Source organism: Orcinus orca, chromosome 11, assembly GCF_937001465.1.
Source record: "Orcinus orca chromosome 11, mOrcOrc1.1, whole genome shotgun sequence".
Lineage (NCBI taxonomy): Eukaryota > Metazoa > Chordata > Mammalia > Artiodactyla > Delphinidae > Orcinus > Orcinus orca.
In genome coordinates this window covers 1,862,830-1,878,993 of record NC_064569.1, presented here as the reverse complement: position 1 = coordinate 1,878,993, position 16,164 = coordinate 1,862,830, and the positions used below count along the sequence as shown (strand labels likewise).

Here is a 16,164-nt window from a genome sequence, read left to right as displayed (position 1 = left end):
AGGGTTTTAAAACCCTTGGAACAGCTCAGAGCGTCCCAGGCCTCAGGCACGTCGCCCACCTGCCTGTGCTCCGGGCTCGGAGGGAACGTGAGCTTCGGTCCCGAGTGGCTCCTTCTCGGCGCTCTCACCACTAGGCTCTCCTGCTTCCTCTCTGGCTCCCTTATTCCCTCAATTGCTTCTTGGTTTGTCCCCGGCACCCAGGGTTTCCACACCCCCTCCGCTCTCCCGCTGCCCCGCTGGCTCCGTGGACCAGCCCCAGATCTGACTTGTCGCAAAAGTTGTCAGCCTCCTAATTACGTATGGACCTGTTTGGAGGGCAGTCACCTCAACGGGGCCAGTGCTACAGACCTGTGGTTTCACAGCATTTCTGCAGCCCCGGTTTCTGCTCCACGAATCATCGCTCAGTTCTGGGATGAAAACTGGAAGTGCCTTGACCTCTGCCTTCCCCTTGGGCTCCTAAAGACGGACTTTCCCAACTCCCCAGCCCCCTGTGGCCTGGCCCGGCCTGTGGATGCACTTGAGGCATCCGGGCAGCCCCGAGGACCCCCTGGGTGGCAGCCACTGCCTGGGCCGCTGCCCCACACCAGGACCCAGTGTCTCCTCTGTCCTCCTCGGGGAGAGGATGGAGTGAAGGCCGAGAGGGCTCAGAGGCTCCTGGTCTGGAAGGTGTCAGAAAAACCCAAGGACAAGGAAGGGCAAAGGCCGAGTGGGGCTCAAGAGGGACAGGAGACCGTGCATGCAGAGGGAGGGGCTCAGGAGGCCCCGAGGAAAGAGCCTGGACTTGAGTTCCGGAAGACCTGGAGGGCTCGGTGGGTAAGTCGGTCCCAGCCTCAGTCCCACGTGGTGTTGTCATTGGCAACGGGAAGTCTCAGGACGGGGGGAGAACGTGGATTCCCTCAGCAGACACGTCTCTTTATACCTGCTGTGCCGGGCGCAGGCTGGGCGTGGGCTGCAGAGAGGACCCACCGCGGCCGGGCAGAGCCGGGCACAGGCTGGGGCTCGTGGGATCCTCAGACCTGAGCTTTCTTCCCCAGAGGAGGGGGCCCCGCCTGCCCAGGTGTCCTTCCTCTTGGACTGTTCTTCCACGTTCTCTGAGTCCAACACTCATTCCTCTTTGGCTTTAAAAAGGAAACGGAATTAAATTAAATTTTTTATTTTTTTAATATTACATAAAACCGATACAACACAAAGTTTACCATCGTAACCTTTTTAAAGTATATAATTTAATGGCATTAAGTGCATTCACATTGCCGTGCTACCATCACCACCATCATCTCCAGAACCTTTTCGTCTTCCAGATGAAACTCTGTCCCCATTAAACACTAGCTCCCCACCCGCTCCCCCAGCCCCTGGCAGCCCCCATGGTACTTTCTGTGTCTGTGAACCTGCCTGCTCTAAGGGCCGCCTATAAGTAGATCATACGGTACTTGTCTTTTTGTGGCTTATCTCACTGAACATTTTGTCCTCAAGGTTTCAGGTTGAAGCGTCTGACACATTGCGTCAGAATTTCTTTCCTTTTTAAGATTGAATAACAGTCCATCGTACGTAGAACATTTTGTTGATCCATTCGTCTGTTGATGGACACTCGGGCCGGTTCTCCCGTTCGGCTGTCCTGCATAAGGCTGCTGTGAACATGGGTGTCCCCACTTTCTCCTTTTGGATAAATACCCATAAGTGGAATTGCTGGATTGGATGGTGAGTCTATGTTTAATTTTTTGAAGAACGACCGTGCTGTTTTCCATCAAATTTGCACCATTTTACCTTCCCGCCAGTGGTGCGCAGCGTTCTGCTTTCTCCGTGCCCTGGCCAGCGCTTGTTTTCTCTGGTGTTTTGATGCCATCATCCTAATGGGTGTGAGGCGCTCTCTCTGGCTTTGAGGACCTCCGTGTAGACCCTGTTGAGCCCCCGAAGTCCTGGGGAATCCTGGGATGATAAACTAGGAAAGAAACAAGGGCTGGAGAGCCGTGCTCTCTGGGTTGCCCTTCCTGCCTGCATGGCCCTGAGGTTGAACGTACCCTGTAAGCCCAGGCCAGCTGGGGGCAGCCACTGAGGACGGCTGAGCACCCTCTCCCAGGCCACCAGCCAGTGAGCAGAGGGCAGTGGGTGGTGGGCTGCACCCTCTCGGCCCTCGTCCTGAGGCCAGTGGGGAGGAGACCCGGGCACCGTGGAACTTCGTGGGAGTTGGACCGGCCGGGGAGGCGTGATGGCCGGGACCCCGGGGCTCTGGGAGCTGAGTATCTGAGCCGGAAGGACTTTTATGGTCACTGGCTGAGCCCCCTCCCTCTGAAGAAGAGGAAGTTAGGAGACAAAGAGAGAAGTGATTCGCCCAAGTGCCCAGAACAGATGGCGGTGGAGCAGGGCCTGGAATTCGGCTCTCTTGGCTTCTGGCTTGGCCCTGCCCCGCAAACGGGGAGCGTCAAGGTGCTTCCATGCAGCTAATGTTTAGCAAAGGGAGACAGCCTCAGGGCCGCCTGCTTACCTTCTCGTTGCCTTTCCACCTTCTCGCCTGCCTGCTGTCTGGCGGAGGTGCTGTGGGGATGAATGAGATGAATGGCATCGACTTGGCTAAATGAAAGAAGGGTTATGCTTTACCAGAGCGTGGCTATGAAGCGGCCTGTGAGTGGAGAGGAGTCACGTCACGCGCTGCTCTTGTCCCACCCGGGTGAGAATTGGCGACGTCCCGGAGGAGGACAGAGCGCCGAGTGTGCGTGTGTTTGTGTGTGTCATGTGTGTAGTGTGTAAATATGTGCGGGACCCCTCCCCCCGCACCGTGCAATCCCGCGGACGATGGAGAAATTTCAGAGCCTTCCCCTGACGGAGGGTCCTTGGAAAATGGAGCACGGTTTTCAAGGATCTGTGGAATTCTCCGTATTCTCTGGATAGATTCACTTTTTCACAAATTGACACTATCAGTATTTGTGTGTGAGATACAGCACTTTTTAAGAGGTGGTTTCTTAACAAGGAGGGGCTACTTCTAGGAAAAAGACTTTTTAAAAAAATTTTTATAAAGCAGCTTTTGTGTTTTATTTCACATCCCTGAAGGTGCGTTCCTCTCCTTTGGTGCCCTGAGGCTTTACATGCGGGCGTGTGTGGAGTGATTCTCATTAAGTAATGCTTCATATTTGGGTAGAATCTCATCTAGTCCTTACGACTGTCATGTGAGGAATGCATTCTCATCTCTGTTTTACAGATGAGTAAGCTGAGGCCCAGAGAAGAGTACGTCACTGGGCGCTCGGCAGGGCGGCTGGGGGTGTGAGTGATGGTCACCGGGCCGGTGGCCTGGGTTCTGACACCGTGAGGCTGGAGGAAAGCCGCTTCCTCCCTCTCACGTCTGGTTCTGCTAGAACCTCTCCGGAGGGCTTGCGTTTACGGGATGGCACGTCCCAGGCCCGGGGACGGGATCCAGGAGCCCTCTCCCCGCGTGTGCGCGTACCTGTTCAGACCTCATGGAGCCCAGCTGATGTTACACGAAATTGTTATTAAAGGTCGAGAAGACGAGGAAAAGGAAAGGATCTTGCCCATGTTCCTCGGCTAATTTCCAAATCGCCTGTTTCACTTTATCCCAAACCTGGGTCCTTTCGTGTACGGAGAGCTGCAGGTGGAGACACGGGTGCCAACGACCCTCAGTCCTGAGCGCAGGTTGTGGTCGGCAGAGGGGCGCACAGAGGGGCTGCAGGGCCACCCCGGGACTTCTCGCTCCTCCGCGCCTGTGGGCAGGTGCCATGTTTTCCTGATGTGCTGGAGTTTGGGAGGAAGAGGCCGCAGGGTGGCTGGTTCACCAGGTGGGGTCTGCGCACTGCCCCCCATGGGTGGTCAGCAGCTGGACAAGAATCTGATGCTGGTTTGGCCACGGTCATTTTGGAAGCGTACTTAAACAATCAGACAAAATCACAACGCTTTTCTTTCTGATTACCAAAGAATTATTCAGTGTACAGAATTTGGAAAATACACTAATGAAAGCAAGAGCTGGGACTTACAAGGGCCTTGCTCTTGAGCACTATTCTGAGAGGTGTCCCTTATTAACTCAGGTGCGATAGCCTCTGTTATTATCTCCGTCTCACAAGTGAGGAATCTCGGGTACCAGGAGGTCAGGTGGCCGGGCCAGTCACAGGGCTGTAACTGACAGGGCTGGAATGCAGCCCGCCTGGTTTCTGAGTCCAGGGCCCTGTGTCCCGGCTGACCTGCCTCTGCGCAAATGAATGTCACTCATCACCTGAAGATAATCGCTAATAACATTTCTGTTTTTTAAAAATAATAAATTATTTGATAATTTATTTCTATTTAGTTTCCGTTTAGCCTCTCTCCTATAAAAAAGTCTTTTATAAAATTGAGGTCCTACGGTATACACTTCTTTGGATGCTGTTGCTTAATATTATGTTGTAAATTTTTTTTCTATATTATTTTTCTTTTTTTAATTAGCTTTTATTGGAGTAGAGTTGCTTTACAATGTTGTGTTAGTTTCTGCTGTACAGCAAAGTGAGTCGGCTGTATGTACACATATATCCCCTCCTTTCCAGAAAGGAAACCTTTCTGGGTTTCCTTCTGTATATTATTTTTCAAGAACATAATTCTTATGGCTTCCTACAATTCTATCACGTGGATCTGCATTGGTTTATCTAACCAGTGCCCCAGTGGTGGGCTTTGGGGGATCTCCAGTTTGGTGTTGGTATAATTCACACCGTGGTGGATACTTACCCGTGGTGGGCGCAGCGAAAGGGGCCTGGGAAGGGTCCCCGGTGGGGCTGGCGGGGCTCTGGGCTCAGCAGACCTTCTCTCCTGCGGAGTGGGCGTGCTCTCGGTCGCGAGGGTCTGGGTCTGAGCTCTGGGCTCCGAGCCTCCGCAGGGCTCTCCCGCCGGTCCTCTGAGTCAGAGCTGGTTACTGCTGGTTCCCAGAGGTGCCCGTCCCCCCTCAGTGGGTGAAAGAAGTGGGCAGGTGAGCATCAGTGAGGGAAGCGAGCCTTTCTGCCCCCCACCCTCCCAGATGGTGAGAAGGAACTAGGTTGGGTCCACTGAATCTCCTAAAAACTGTCCTCGCAAGGTAGCACTGCCTCCCATGTTCTAGTTCTGGTGATTGGGAAAGGTGTGGTCTCCCTGTGTCTCTGTTTTCCTTCCAATAAAATGGGGCCAAAGCGGCAAACCCCTCAGTATCATGGGGTCAGAGTCTAAGTGATGAATGTTAAGGGAGAAAAGATCACGGGACAGTTACATCCTGCCAATATCCACTTATTGATTCATGCAGCACACTTTCAGTGAGCATGCGTCACAGCCAGGCATCTCTGGGCTGGGGGAGCAGTGGTGAGTAGGATGGGTGAGGGCCCTGCTTCTTGGAGTTTCCCTGCTGGTGTGGGACAGGAAACAAACCTCCCCTTAACAAGGACATAACCACATTCACCATACGGCGAACATACTGATCTAAAGAATGGAATAGCATCGTCTCTGTGGACTTCTGCATAAATATCTGTGAAGCCTAAGCAGAAGTTCTGCAGAGAACTTCCGTGCAGGCGCTGTGCTTTGAGCACCTCCTGGGTGACTGCTGTGCTAGGATTTCAGAAGCCACAGAGCTGGTTCCTGCTCGCAGGGGGCTTACAGCTCGTTGGGAGAATCGGAGAGGGGCCCCTGAACTCCTCAGGCTTTCATTGGCCAAAGCACAGGAGGGGGAGTCGGTGTTTGGGTCCCACAGGTGCTCTGCCAGGCCACTGTGGCCCTCTTCCCGTCTTCTGCACCCTTCCCGTCCCCAGACATCGGCGACCTGGAGGATTTCCCTTTTTTCTAGCTGGTACCTGACCTCAGCCAGGGCTAGATCTACTTGTTTTTTACTATAAAGGGTACTTTGTGGTGACACTTAAAAAGCTGAAATGCTGACTTTCAGTAAACGTGAGGGAATTCTCCACTAGGTCCTGTAATTTAGGTTTGCCGTCACCAGGTGGTGACAGGTGCCTTCATTCAAATAGCAGGAGGGTGCGACGTGCCCCCTCCCCCTGCTTGGATATAAGCAGGAGAAGCGTTTTCTCACTCTTGGCAATTGACGACCTTTGGCTGCGGGGCGTGGTTCAGCGACTCTGTCAGTTTGCTTTCTGGCTGTTCTTCTTCCTTCTGTTCTCTGAGGTCAGTGTGACCTTGAGTACCGCAGGGGCATGGCTTTCTGGTTAGGGTCCTCTGCAGATGGAGGCCAGTTTGCTTCCATGCGAGTCCCTCTCTGGATTCTCTCTCCTTGTCTTTCCTTTGGACTTGCTGCCCCATGGAGAGCAGAGAGCAGGTTTTGTTTGCGGGATCTCTGGAAGGTGAGAATGCTGGTCCCCTTACGCCCTCCCCGTTGGCTTGGGCTTCCAAAGCGCTCTAGATTCTCTGCCTCTGCCCTGTCATTAGATGGAGGTGTGATGGAGCACAGAAAAGAGGCGGGTTTATTTAAGGCAGCGCCCGATGGGTCGAGTTGAGGAGACGGCCACAGATGTCCCTGGTCCCTCACTGTCTCTTTGTTTCAGAGCAGATTTGACTCCTGTGGTCCAGGGCCCATTCTGAGCATCGTCATCCCTCGTGAACTGTGTGTGTAGCAGGATGTGGGGAGAGGAGGGCGGAGGGACCGACAGGAGACCGTTGAAAATAGTGCAGTAATAGCCCAGCTAAGAGAAGGAGGCAGACGTACAGCTCACGGTTGACACGCTCAGGAGACCCTCTGGGGGCTTGGTCTGGGGAGAGGGCTTGCATCTCAGCTGGGATGTCCCCGGGCTCTTGTGGGCCCAGCTTGGGCTGGGGGAAACGTCAGCTTCCCCATCTGCCCATTGGGAAACCCAGTTTCTTATTCGTCTGTCGAGAGTATTAACCCCTGAAAAATGACTTTTCGTTTCTGTTGTTTGTTGGGTCTTAGGATCTTGTATGCTTTGAAAATATGTCTTTCTGCACAGAGTGGTTATTTCCTGATCAGAAAATCCACCCACCCAGCAGCCTCGGAATCAGGTCTTGATTGCTTTTTTTTTTTTATTTTTTTGCGGTACGCGGGCCTCTCACTGCTGTGGCCTCTCCCGCTGCGGAGCACAGGCTCCGGACGCGCAGGCTCAGCGGCCATGGCTCACGGGCCCAGCCGCTCCGCGGCATGTGGGATCTTCCCAGACCGGGGCACGAACCCGTGTCCCCTGCATCGGCAGGTGGACCCCCAACCACTGCGCCATCAGGGAAACCCACGACTCCTCTTTAAATGTAGACGTGTGCCGTCCACAGTGTGGCTACTAGCCATGTGAGGGTACTTCAATGTAGATTACCTGAAATTAAATATTGATACAAATCAAAGTGTAGTTCCTCAGTTGCACTAGCTCCTGGCCAGTGCTTAAAGCCAGTGCCTGGTGGGTACCACGTTGGACACCCCAGAATTACGGAGCGTCTCCATCATTGCAGAAGTTCCTTAGGACAGCGCTGCTGTAGCCTGCCCGTGTCGGTCAAGGCTCAGACCTACAGCAGACACTGCCGTAGCTGTTTTACGAGGATGAATACTTAATACAGGCATTTAAAGGCTTACAAAGCGACTGGAAGGCTTGGGAGAGCCGGCAGTAGGCGAGGCCCCAGGACCGCTCCTAGGACCACACGGCAGAGCTGGGTCGCTAAGAGGACTGGGACTCTGGGATCTGCAGGAAGTGGATCTGGGCGGTACTGCGCTGGGGATCACAGCACCTTATCCGAGGTCTGGGCACCGGGAAGCCATTGCCAGAGCCTTTCTGTCTCTACAGGGCGAGAGTAGTGGCACGGACACCCTCCCCACCGGACGTAGTTTCATTTCAGGCCTCGACCTGGCTGACCCCTGGCCACGGGGAGGTTGGAAAGTGTGTCCAGGCTCTGCGGGACAGGAGCGCGCAGAGGAGGAGGGGGGATGGCTTCTGAGTTAGTCGGTCCGGCAGTCCGCCCGGGGCTGAGCGGGACCCCAGCCTTCCCTGGGGGAGCACACCCGGCTGCGATGGCCCGGGCCTCAGCTGTCGTCTGAGCCCAGACGGCATCCTCCCCGTGTGAGCGCCCGACGGCGTCCTCCCTGTGTGAGTGCCCGACGGCGTCCTCCCTGTGTGAGCGCCCGACGGCGTCCTCCCTGTGTGAGCGCCCGGCTATCTCAGTAAACGCGCTAGATGGAGAAGATTAATGGCCTCCAGCTGGCTGCTCGTTTGGCCTTTCATGGGCAGAGAAGCTCGCTTTCTGTTTCAGGTCGGCTGCTTCGCTCTTAAAGGGAACGGAGGCCCCGGTCACTGCGGGCATCTGCAAAGCCCTCAGGACGCACCCGGCCCGAGAGGAAGCATGTCCTTGGTGCTACACGATTGCTTCTCGTCTCCATAAATGAGCCGAGGTTGTGCTGTGTGTACAAAGCCTGGCCTCTGGGAGACACTCCCTCTGTGCACGGCTGCATGTACTGAGGCCAAAGGGGGAGGTCGTGCGCACGAAGCCGGCCTGTAGCCCTGAACCCCTTACACACACATGGCTAACCGGGGGTCCCTTTCTCGTGCCAGGCGGTTGGGCTTCTCTACTGAGGGATAATGTGGAAGGGAGATGGGGAGGGTCACGCTGGCCGCCGGGGTTGGAGGTCTGCCCGTTTACACCGTGGGGTCGGGAGGGGATTTGCGAAGGAATTCCCAAGCAGGGAGCAGGGGGAACCACATGCTGAGTACATGCAAAGGTCCTGGGGCAGACAAGGACTGAGCTTGTCTGAGTGAAATGGGGCCAGGACGGCAGGCGTGCCTGGACCAGGCTGAGAGCGAGGAAGTTCTGAGAAGCAGGCAGGGCCGCCCCTGCAGGCTCACAGCCTGTGGCAGAGTCTGGACTGCGAAGAGATTTGACTGGGAGGACGACAGGGCCTGATTCATAACCTGTATTTCTGAAAGGTCACTCTGGCTGCTGCATGGAGACTGGACTGGGGACGGGCAGGAGAAGTGGGGGAAACGGCAGGGCTTCTGCAGCATCTGGGGCAAGACATGGGTGGTGGCCTGGACCAGGCCAGCAGCACCGGAGATAGACATCGTTTCTCACAGCCTCTTCGCCGGAGTGCTCCCTGGAGGTCACAGCAGAGAGGTCAGCAGGGAGCCTGGGAAAGCTCGTCCTCTCGGGCGCCGACGGGCTGATCCTGCGCTTTCCCAGGTCACCCTCGCCGTGACGTCGTCATCACGAGCCTTAGCAAGCAGATGCTGGGCCTCTTCTGGGACGCGGCCCTGGGGCAGGTGCGTGGATGGACGCAGATTAAAGAAAGTCGCTCGATTTCATCCCTGAGTAGCTCCAGGTCCCAGCACCACGCCTCCCTTGCAGGGGCCCCGGGGAGCCCATCTCCCGGCTTGGGCCCTGGCAGAGCAGCCCGTGCTAAGGCCGACCGGTGCCTTGTCCTGGCCCCTTGGAGCGACAGCCCGTGTGTGCGGCCTGGGGAGCTGCCCGGGGGGCGGAGCCGGTTCACGAGTGGGAGTCAACCTGCTCCCGTACAAGGAAGGCGTCCGCGGTGGCGCCCACCTGTGTGCGGCCTGGTCCGCGGTGGCGCCCACCTGTGTGCGCGGCCTGGTCCGCGGTGGCGCCCACCTGTGTGCGCGGCCTGGTCCGCGGTGGCGCCCACCTGTGTGCGCGGCCTGGTCCGCGGTGGCGCCCACCTGTGTGTGCGGCCTGGTCCGCGGTGGCGCCCACCTGTGTGCGGCCTGGTCTGCTGAGCCGCCGCCCTGGGCTCCTGCAGATCGTCCAGGAAGGCAGAGCCAGAGCAGACTTAGACGGTGGCATCGTTTCAGCTGGCAGCCAGAGGACCGAGCTCTGAATCAGCTTTATAATTTGAAAATTGGTCTCTTTGCGTCGGGTGCTTATTTCCTGCTAACCGAAGCCGTCAGAGACACAGAGCTGCTTCCCTTCCTCCCTAGCTCTGCTCCGGCTCCGCCAGCGCGGGGCCTGCCATTCCTGGATCACTGTGTCCTCTTGTCAGGGGGGTCCTAGGGGTCCTGAGAGCCTCATGCCTGGGTGGGAGTCATCCCAGGGCGTGGGGGACAGTCACTTGTGATAGGAGAGGCTGAGCTGGGCCTTGAGGTACGGCCTGGATGGAGGCCAGCCCGAGGGGCCACACCTGTCTCTCGTGTGTGTGTGTGTGTGTGTGTGTGTGTGTGTGTGTGTGTGTGTGTGTTTACTGTGCCCTTCGTTATGTCACAGGCTGCAGCAGTGCTTGGGCTGCCAGGACCGAAATACTGAAGGTTGTTTTCTTGCCCTCTGGCTGGGGAGAGGTTGACATTCCACTTTTCCCCACGGGCTTATCCGTATGTGCTTCTCCAGATGGACCTCTCCCGAGAGGTCCCACTGCTCTGGGAACGGCTCACAGCATAAATAAGGTCATCGCCCAGGGCTCGGGTGGCCCTGAAGTTGGCCCCCCCAGGCCAGGCTTTCCGGGTCTCGCTGCCTCGGGGCCCCGGGATGCACCCAGCCCAGCCTTGGCCGTGATGACGTCAGCTCTTGTCTGCCGCTTCCCGCCTTCGTCTCGCACTTCGTCCAGGCGTTCCGGGAGCGCCGGGCTGTGGCCGCCAGGGTCTGCGGGAGGGGTGGTGTCGAGGCCTCGTGGTGGTGTCGAGGCCTCGTGTCAGGAGAGAACCGCGGAGACCCGGACAGTGCGGCAGGGTGGAGCCAGGACCACTTTCCCGGATGCGAGGGAAGAGGACGGCCGGCCCAGGAGCTCCAGCAGAGGCTGTTCAGCATGGTCATGGCCAGACCGGGGGTCTAGGAAGGAAGGTGGTTTCCCACAGACCAAACGGGCAAGCTAAGGGTCGCAGCCCTCGCCGGTGAAGCCGGTGAGACACGCGATCCGGCCACGCCGGACCCGCTCGGTCCAGGGCAGCACGTCTGTCCATCCGCCTCCATCCCGGAGGCCCCGGGGTGGGTGGTGTGGTGGGCGCTGCCCCGTGAAGATCGCCTCCGACACGGAGGGTGTTCTTGGGGTCAGAAGTGCAGCCTCTTCACCCTCAGGCCGTGAACCCCAGGAGGAGCTCGTCCTCCAGCGAGTACGGCGCCCTCGCCCTCGTGTGTGGTGGGAACACTCACCTGGCTGGCTGTCACGGCGCCGCTCGTGCTGCAGGCGCCTGGAGGCTTCGCGTCCCTTCCTTGGGGCTCCCATGCGAAAGGCGAAGGCCCGGCCTCGCGGGGTCCCGCTTGCTTTAGGCTTCAGACACACACAGGGAGGACGGCGGCAGGTGCATGACAGATGAGACCCCCGGTGGGAAGGGTTGGGTCCTCCGGCTCCCGACGTCCTAGATGGTGACATGGAGCTGGTGTCAGGTCGGGGCCAGGCAGTGAACTGAGGACGAGGCCCAGCAGTGGCGGTGGGGCTCCAGTGCCACGGGGACCACATGGCGACGGTGCCGGAGGCGGCTGTCAGCGGACAGGGAAGTGGCAGCAGCTGATACCTAAGTGGACCCGAAGTGCTCATCTTGGGGTCCTGCGGGGTGGGAAGCGCACACCTGTGATGCCGTCCCCCTCCCTCTCGTGCCCCCGGCAGACATCACGAATCTGTCACCTTTCTCTCGTGCTCAGAAAAGTCCCAGAATCCTTGAGGTACAGCGTTTTGGTGGTCACGTCGGTCAGTTGGCATAAAACTGGAAACTTACTGTGTGTTACTGGTGTGACGATGGAAGGGACATAGACTTTGGAAGCTGGGAGGAATGACAGCCCAGGCAGGTACGAGCAAGCGTATTCGTTCTCTTTTGGTTGCAAGGGACAGAAATCCAGTTCAAACTGGCTTAAGCGAAGTTACCTAAGGCATAAAACTGGAAAGCTCAGGGTGAGGCGGGCATCAGGTGTGGCTGGATGCAGGTGCCCAGTGGTTTTCAGAGCCTGTTTCTAGGATAGAGTGTGTCTGGGTTCTGAGGCTAAGCTGAGTCATGTGCTCATCTCTGCACTGGTCCCCGTCGTGGACAGGGCCGGCGGTGGGGCTGAGGGGGTCACACCGGCAGCAAAAGTTGCCTTGAAGGTCTAACCTAGAAGGACGAGCCCAGGATGTGCGCTGGGGGAGGGGGCTGGGCGAGGCACCAAGCGTTCATCTGGACCCAGCCCGCGGCAGGGAGGAGGGAGAAGGGCCCCACGGGGCAGCGTGTCCCGGGCCAGCAGCTTCCCGGGAGGAGCCTTGTGCACATGAAGCAGAGAAGAGGGTCATCGTGGGGTGGAGGGAGGCTTGCAGGTGACATCCGTGCCGCTGGTTGGGCTCCAGCCACAGTCTCCCAGGCGACTGAAGTGGCCTCCAGATGCCAGGCTCTCCGCCCACAGTAATCACCCCACTCTCTGTGGCATCTCCTGACCCTGGGGCACCTGCCCAGCCGGCCAGTCTCAAGGTCATTGTCTGATCTGGGGCCCAGGCTGAGCTGATCCCTTGTAAGCCTTGTAGGATTCTGGGGTGGGTGCCCCCCGAGCTGACGGCAGAGAACCCACCAGACACGCGCCGCGTCATACGGACGGTCTTGGAGGCTTCTGTTGCCTTTAGACCAGAGCCATGCAGATGCTTCTGTGCTGGATTTCACTGGTTCCTACCCAGGTTTCCTTCTTTCTGGTCGCCCCCACTACACACAGCGCCCTTTGCCAGATACCAAACGCTGCGTAATGAGTCACCGAAGACAAGTGGCTTTCTGCAGCAAACACCGTGCTGTCTCCCAGTTTCTGCGGGTCGGGAGTTCAGGAAGGTCTCGCTGGGCTGTTCTGGCTCGGGGTGTTGTCGTGGGGTTGCAGTCAGGCGGTGGCTGGAGCAGCTGGGGGCTGGCTGGGATGCCCACCCCCAACCCCACGTTGGCTGGCTGGGCTTCCTCACAGCATGGCGGCCCAGGGCTGGTGTTGCGAGTTCTCGACCTAGCCTTGGAAGTAATCCCTGCTGTCACCTCTGCTGGACTTTAGCAGTCAAAACGGTCACGAGAGGCCAACCCTTTGTCAGGAGGAGGGCGGGTAGATCCTATTTCTCAATGGGAGCATGTCAGAGGAGCTCCTGATTCAGAACCATCACAGCCCCCCACCCTCCTATCCAACAACTCCCATCGCCACATGGCTTTGAGGTACCTGGATGTGACCTTGCTTGGGTCCATCCCCTTCATGTATCAGACTTACTTTTATCTTTTGGAACTTAGGTGTAGAGATTTGAGTGAATTATACCCTTCAATTCATTGTACGTTTGTCAGCATTGATTCATGCAGTGGCTCTCATTCATTCATTCATTCTTCTTTTCTGTCCCCACACGCCTATTCTCATTTTCCGCCTCACCTTCCGTAAACAACATTCTCTTCTACTTTATTTGTATGTGTTCTTACAAGCATGTATTTTAATTGACATGTGTTGCATTGCATATTTGTCTTTTTCTACATCCTCCACTCACTGTTTCTGAGGTCTGTAAAGGTTGTAATGCAATACATCTCGTGTCTTGTTCACCTAACACGAGGGGTGTGATGTGTCCAAGGTCACACAGCTGACCTAGACTGAACTAGGACCAGAGCAGATTCCCAGCGTCACACACTGATGTTTCCATGTGCCACCTCCCTGGCTCCTGCAGTGGTTTGAAATAGGACATTTTTTTTTTTAATACATCTCTATTGGAGTAAAATTGCTTCACAATACTGTGCTAGTTTCTGTTGCACAGCAAAGTGAATCAGCCATATGCATGCATATGTCCCCATATCTCCTCCCTCTTAAGCCTCCCTCCCATCCTCCCTAACCCACCCCTCTAGGTGGTCACAGAGCACCGAGCTGATCTCCCTGTGCTATGCGGCTGCTTCCCACCAGCTATCTATTTTACATTTGGTAGTGTGTATATGTCCATGCCACTCTCTCACTTGGTTCCAGCTTCCCCTTCCCACCCCGTGTCCTCAAGTCCATTCTCTATGTCTACCTCTTTATTCCTGCCCTGCAACTAGGTTCATCAGTACCTTTTCTTTTAGATTCCATATATATGTGTTAGCATACAGTATTTGTTTTTCTCTTTCTGACTTACTTCACTCTGTATGACAGACTCTAGGTCCATCCACCTCACTACAAATAACTCCATTTCGTTTCTTTTTATGGCTGAGTAATATTGCATTGTGTATATGTGACACATCTTCTTTACCCATTCATCTGTCGATGGACATTTAGGTTGCTTCCATGTCCTGGCTGTTGTACATAGTGCTGCAGTGAACATTGTGGTACATGTCTCTTTTTGAATTGTGGTTGAAATGAGACTTCAAAAAAACAAATTGTGAGCCTGGGATCCAGAGCACATCACAAGCTCTCCTGTTTTCCTCCCAGTGACCGCTGTCCCCTGTTCTCTCCTGCAGGTCCCAGCTATGGGAGCCCGCGCCCGGCTCACGCCAACATGAATGCCAACGCGGCCGCGGGGCTGGCACCTGAGCACATCCCCACACCGGGGGCCGCCCTGTCCTGGCAGGCAGCCATTGATGCGGCCCGGCAGGCCAAGCTGATGGGCAGCGCTGGCAACGCCACCATCTCCACGGTCAGCTCCACGCAGCGGAAGCGGCAGCAGTACGGGAAGCCCAAGAAACAGGGCAGCACGATGGCCACGCGCCCGCCCCGTGCCCTGCTCTGCCTGACCCTCAAGAACCCCATCCGGAGGGCATGCATCAGCATCGTGGAGTGGAAGTATCCTTTGTGCTTGGGGCCAGCAGACGGTCTCAGACCTGCTGCACCTGTCACCAGGGCGCTGTCGGAATGCAGAGGTCTGGGCCCTACCCAGCTTCGAGGCAGAGTCTCTGGGGATGGCGCCCAGGAATCTGCTTGTATACCAGCTCCCTGGGGTTTTTTTTTATATAATAAGCAGCATTTGAGAAAACAAGCCTAAGGGGTAGGCAAGTACCCCCTCTCCGGGCTGAGCCTGCCCAGGACCCACTGATGTGTGGGGTTGACAGCGTTGCACCCCAGACCCCCTCCTCCTCCCAAGCTGTGGGACTGGCGCAGATGCGGGACCTCCTGCTCGAGGCTGCAGGACCCGGGAGAGGCGAGAGGGTCGGCGCTCGGGCGTGGCTCAGTGTTCCTCAGCCTTGGGGCACATCAGCGTCACCTGGGGAGCTGGGACAAAGCACAGGTGTCTGAGCTCCGCCCAGGCCTGGCTAAGCTCTCCAGGTGCAGCTGAAGTGGAGAGTGCCGCCCTGAGGGTGTAACGCAGACCCCCTGTCCGAGGAACCCGGTGAGCAAGGCCTGCAGGGGAAGTGGCTTGGAAGGGCGGCTCTCAGGGTGCAAGTACCGGCTCCTTCCTGCCCGGGAATCGTGGGGAGGGGGATGGAAAGGCTCCCAGCCGTCAGTGGGTGCGCCCTGACTTCCCCGTGATGACGCAGTGCCCGTAGGTCACACGGGCCGGACTAGGGCCTGGGACTTAGTGCCGGGTGTCTTTCTAGTAAGAATCCACTTGGGCGGGGCTGCCACGTCTCCGGGGTTCAGGATGGAGGGCTGGGTTTCAGTTATGACTTTGCATGGAAAGATTTAGAGGTCTTGGGGATGGATGAAAGGTAGAAGGAGATGTTAGTTTTGTCAGTGCCTGAGCCCTTACGTCCAAGGGCACTCGAGAGGAGGCGCCCAGCCCAGTGCAGCTGCAGAGCCAGGCAGGGCTCCCAAGGCCGAGGTGTCCGCTTTCCGGGTGACCGGGTGAGAGGCTGGGCTTGGGCGGCCCCGCTGGGCTGCTGTCACAGACGCTCAGTCAGGGCCGAGGGGCCAGGGGGCGGGGGGCCTGGGGGAGCTGAACTCGCCCACACCATGCCGCTGGCAACCGGCGGAGCTAGGGTTCAGATCCAGGTGCCCCGAATCCAAATCCACGGTCCGCGCGGCCTGCTCCCCGTGAGCCCAGAGTGTAGAGGAGAACGCACTGGAGGATGTCTAGAGGATGCCACCCAGCCCGGCTGGGACACACGGGGACCCGACCTGGGCCTGAACAGCCAGCCCACAGTGGGCTTCTCCACGTTGCAGAGTCTCTTTCGTGCCTGAGTCGTTTCTTCGCACCTTCTCTTCCCCAGCAGTAACCCCGAAATTTACCATAAGGTGATGGATGGAGAGCCTGAAATTGGGGGTGAGCAACAGAGCCGGAGACACCCTGGGCTTAGCCATCACCAACCTGGGAGGGTGACAGGCTGACTTTGAGGTCTGGCTCAGTTGAGCTGACGTGCTCTTGCCCTGGGGGGGGACCACAGGGGCCAGGTGATGCGAACGAAGCTGCCAGCCTGGGGCTGAGTG

The 16,164-nt window shown here is 57.2% G+C and overlaps 1 protein-coding gene across 11 annotated transcripts in view; it reads left to right on the top strand.

Annotated features, from left to right (window-relative positions):
- CACNA1C (calcium voltage-gated channel subunit alpha1 C) overlaps positions 1–16,164 on the top strand; it is a 462,295-nt gene that overhangs the window by 35,266 nt on the left and 410,865 nt on the right. For all 11 annotated transcript variants that reach the window (XM_012539272.3, XM_049694801.1, XM_012539283.3 and 8 more), the window contains exon 2: positions 14,262–14,583. In XM_012539272.3, the coding sequence (XP_012394726.1) occupies positions 14,262–14,583 (322 nt within the window). The remainder of the gene's footprint in view (positions 1–14,261; positions 14,584–16,164) is intronic.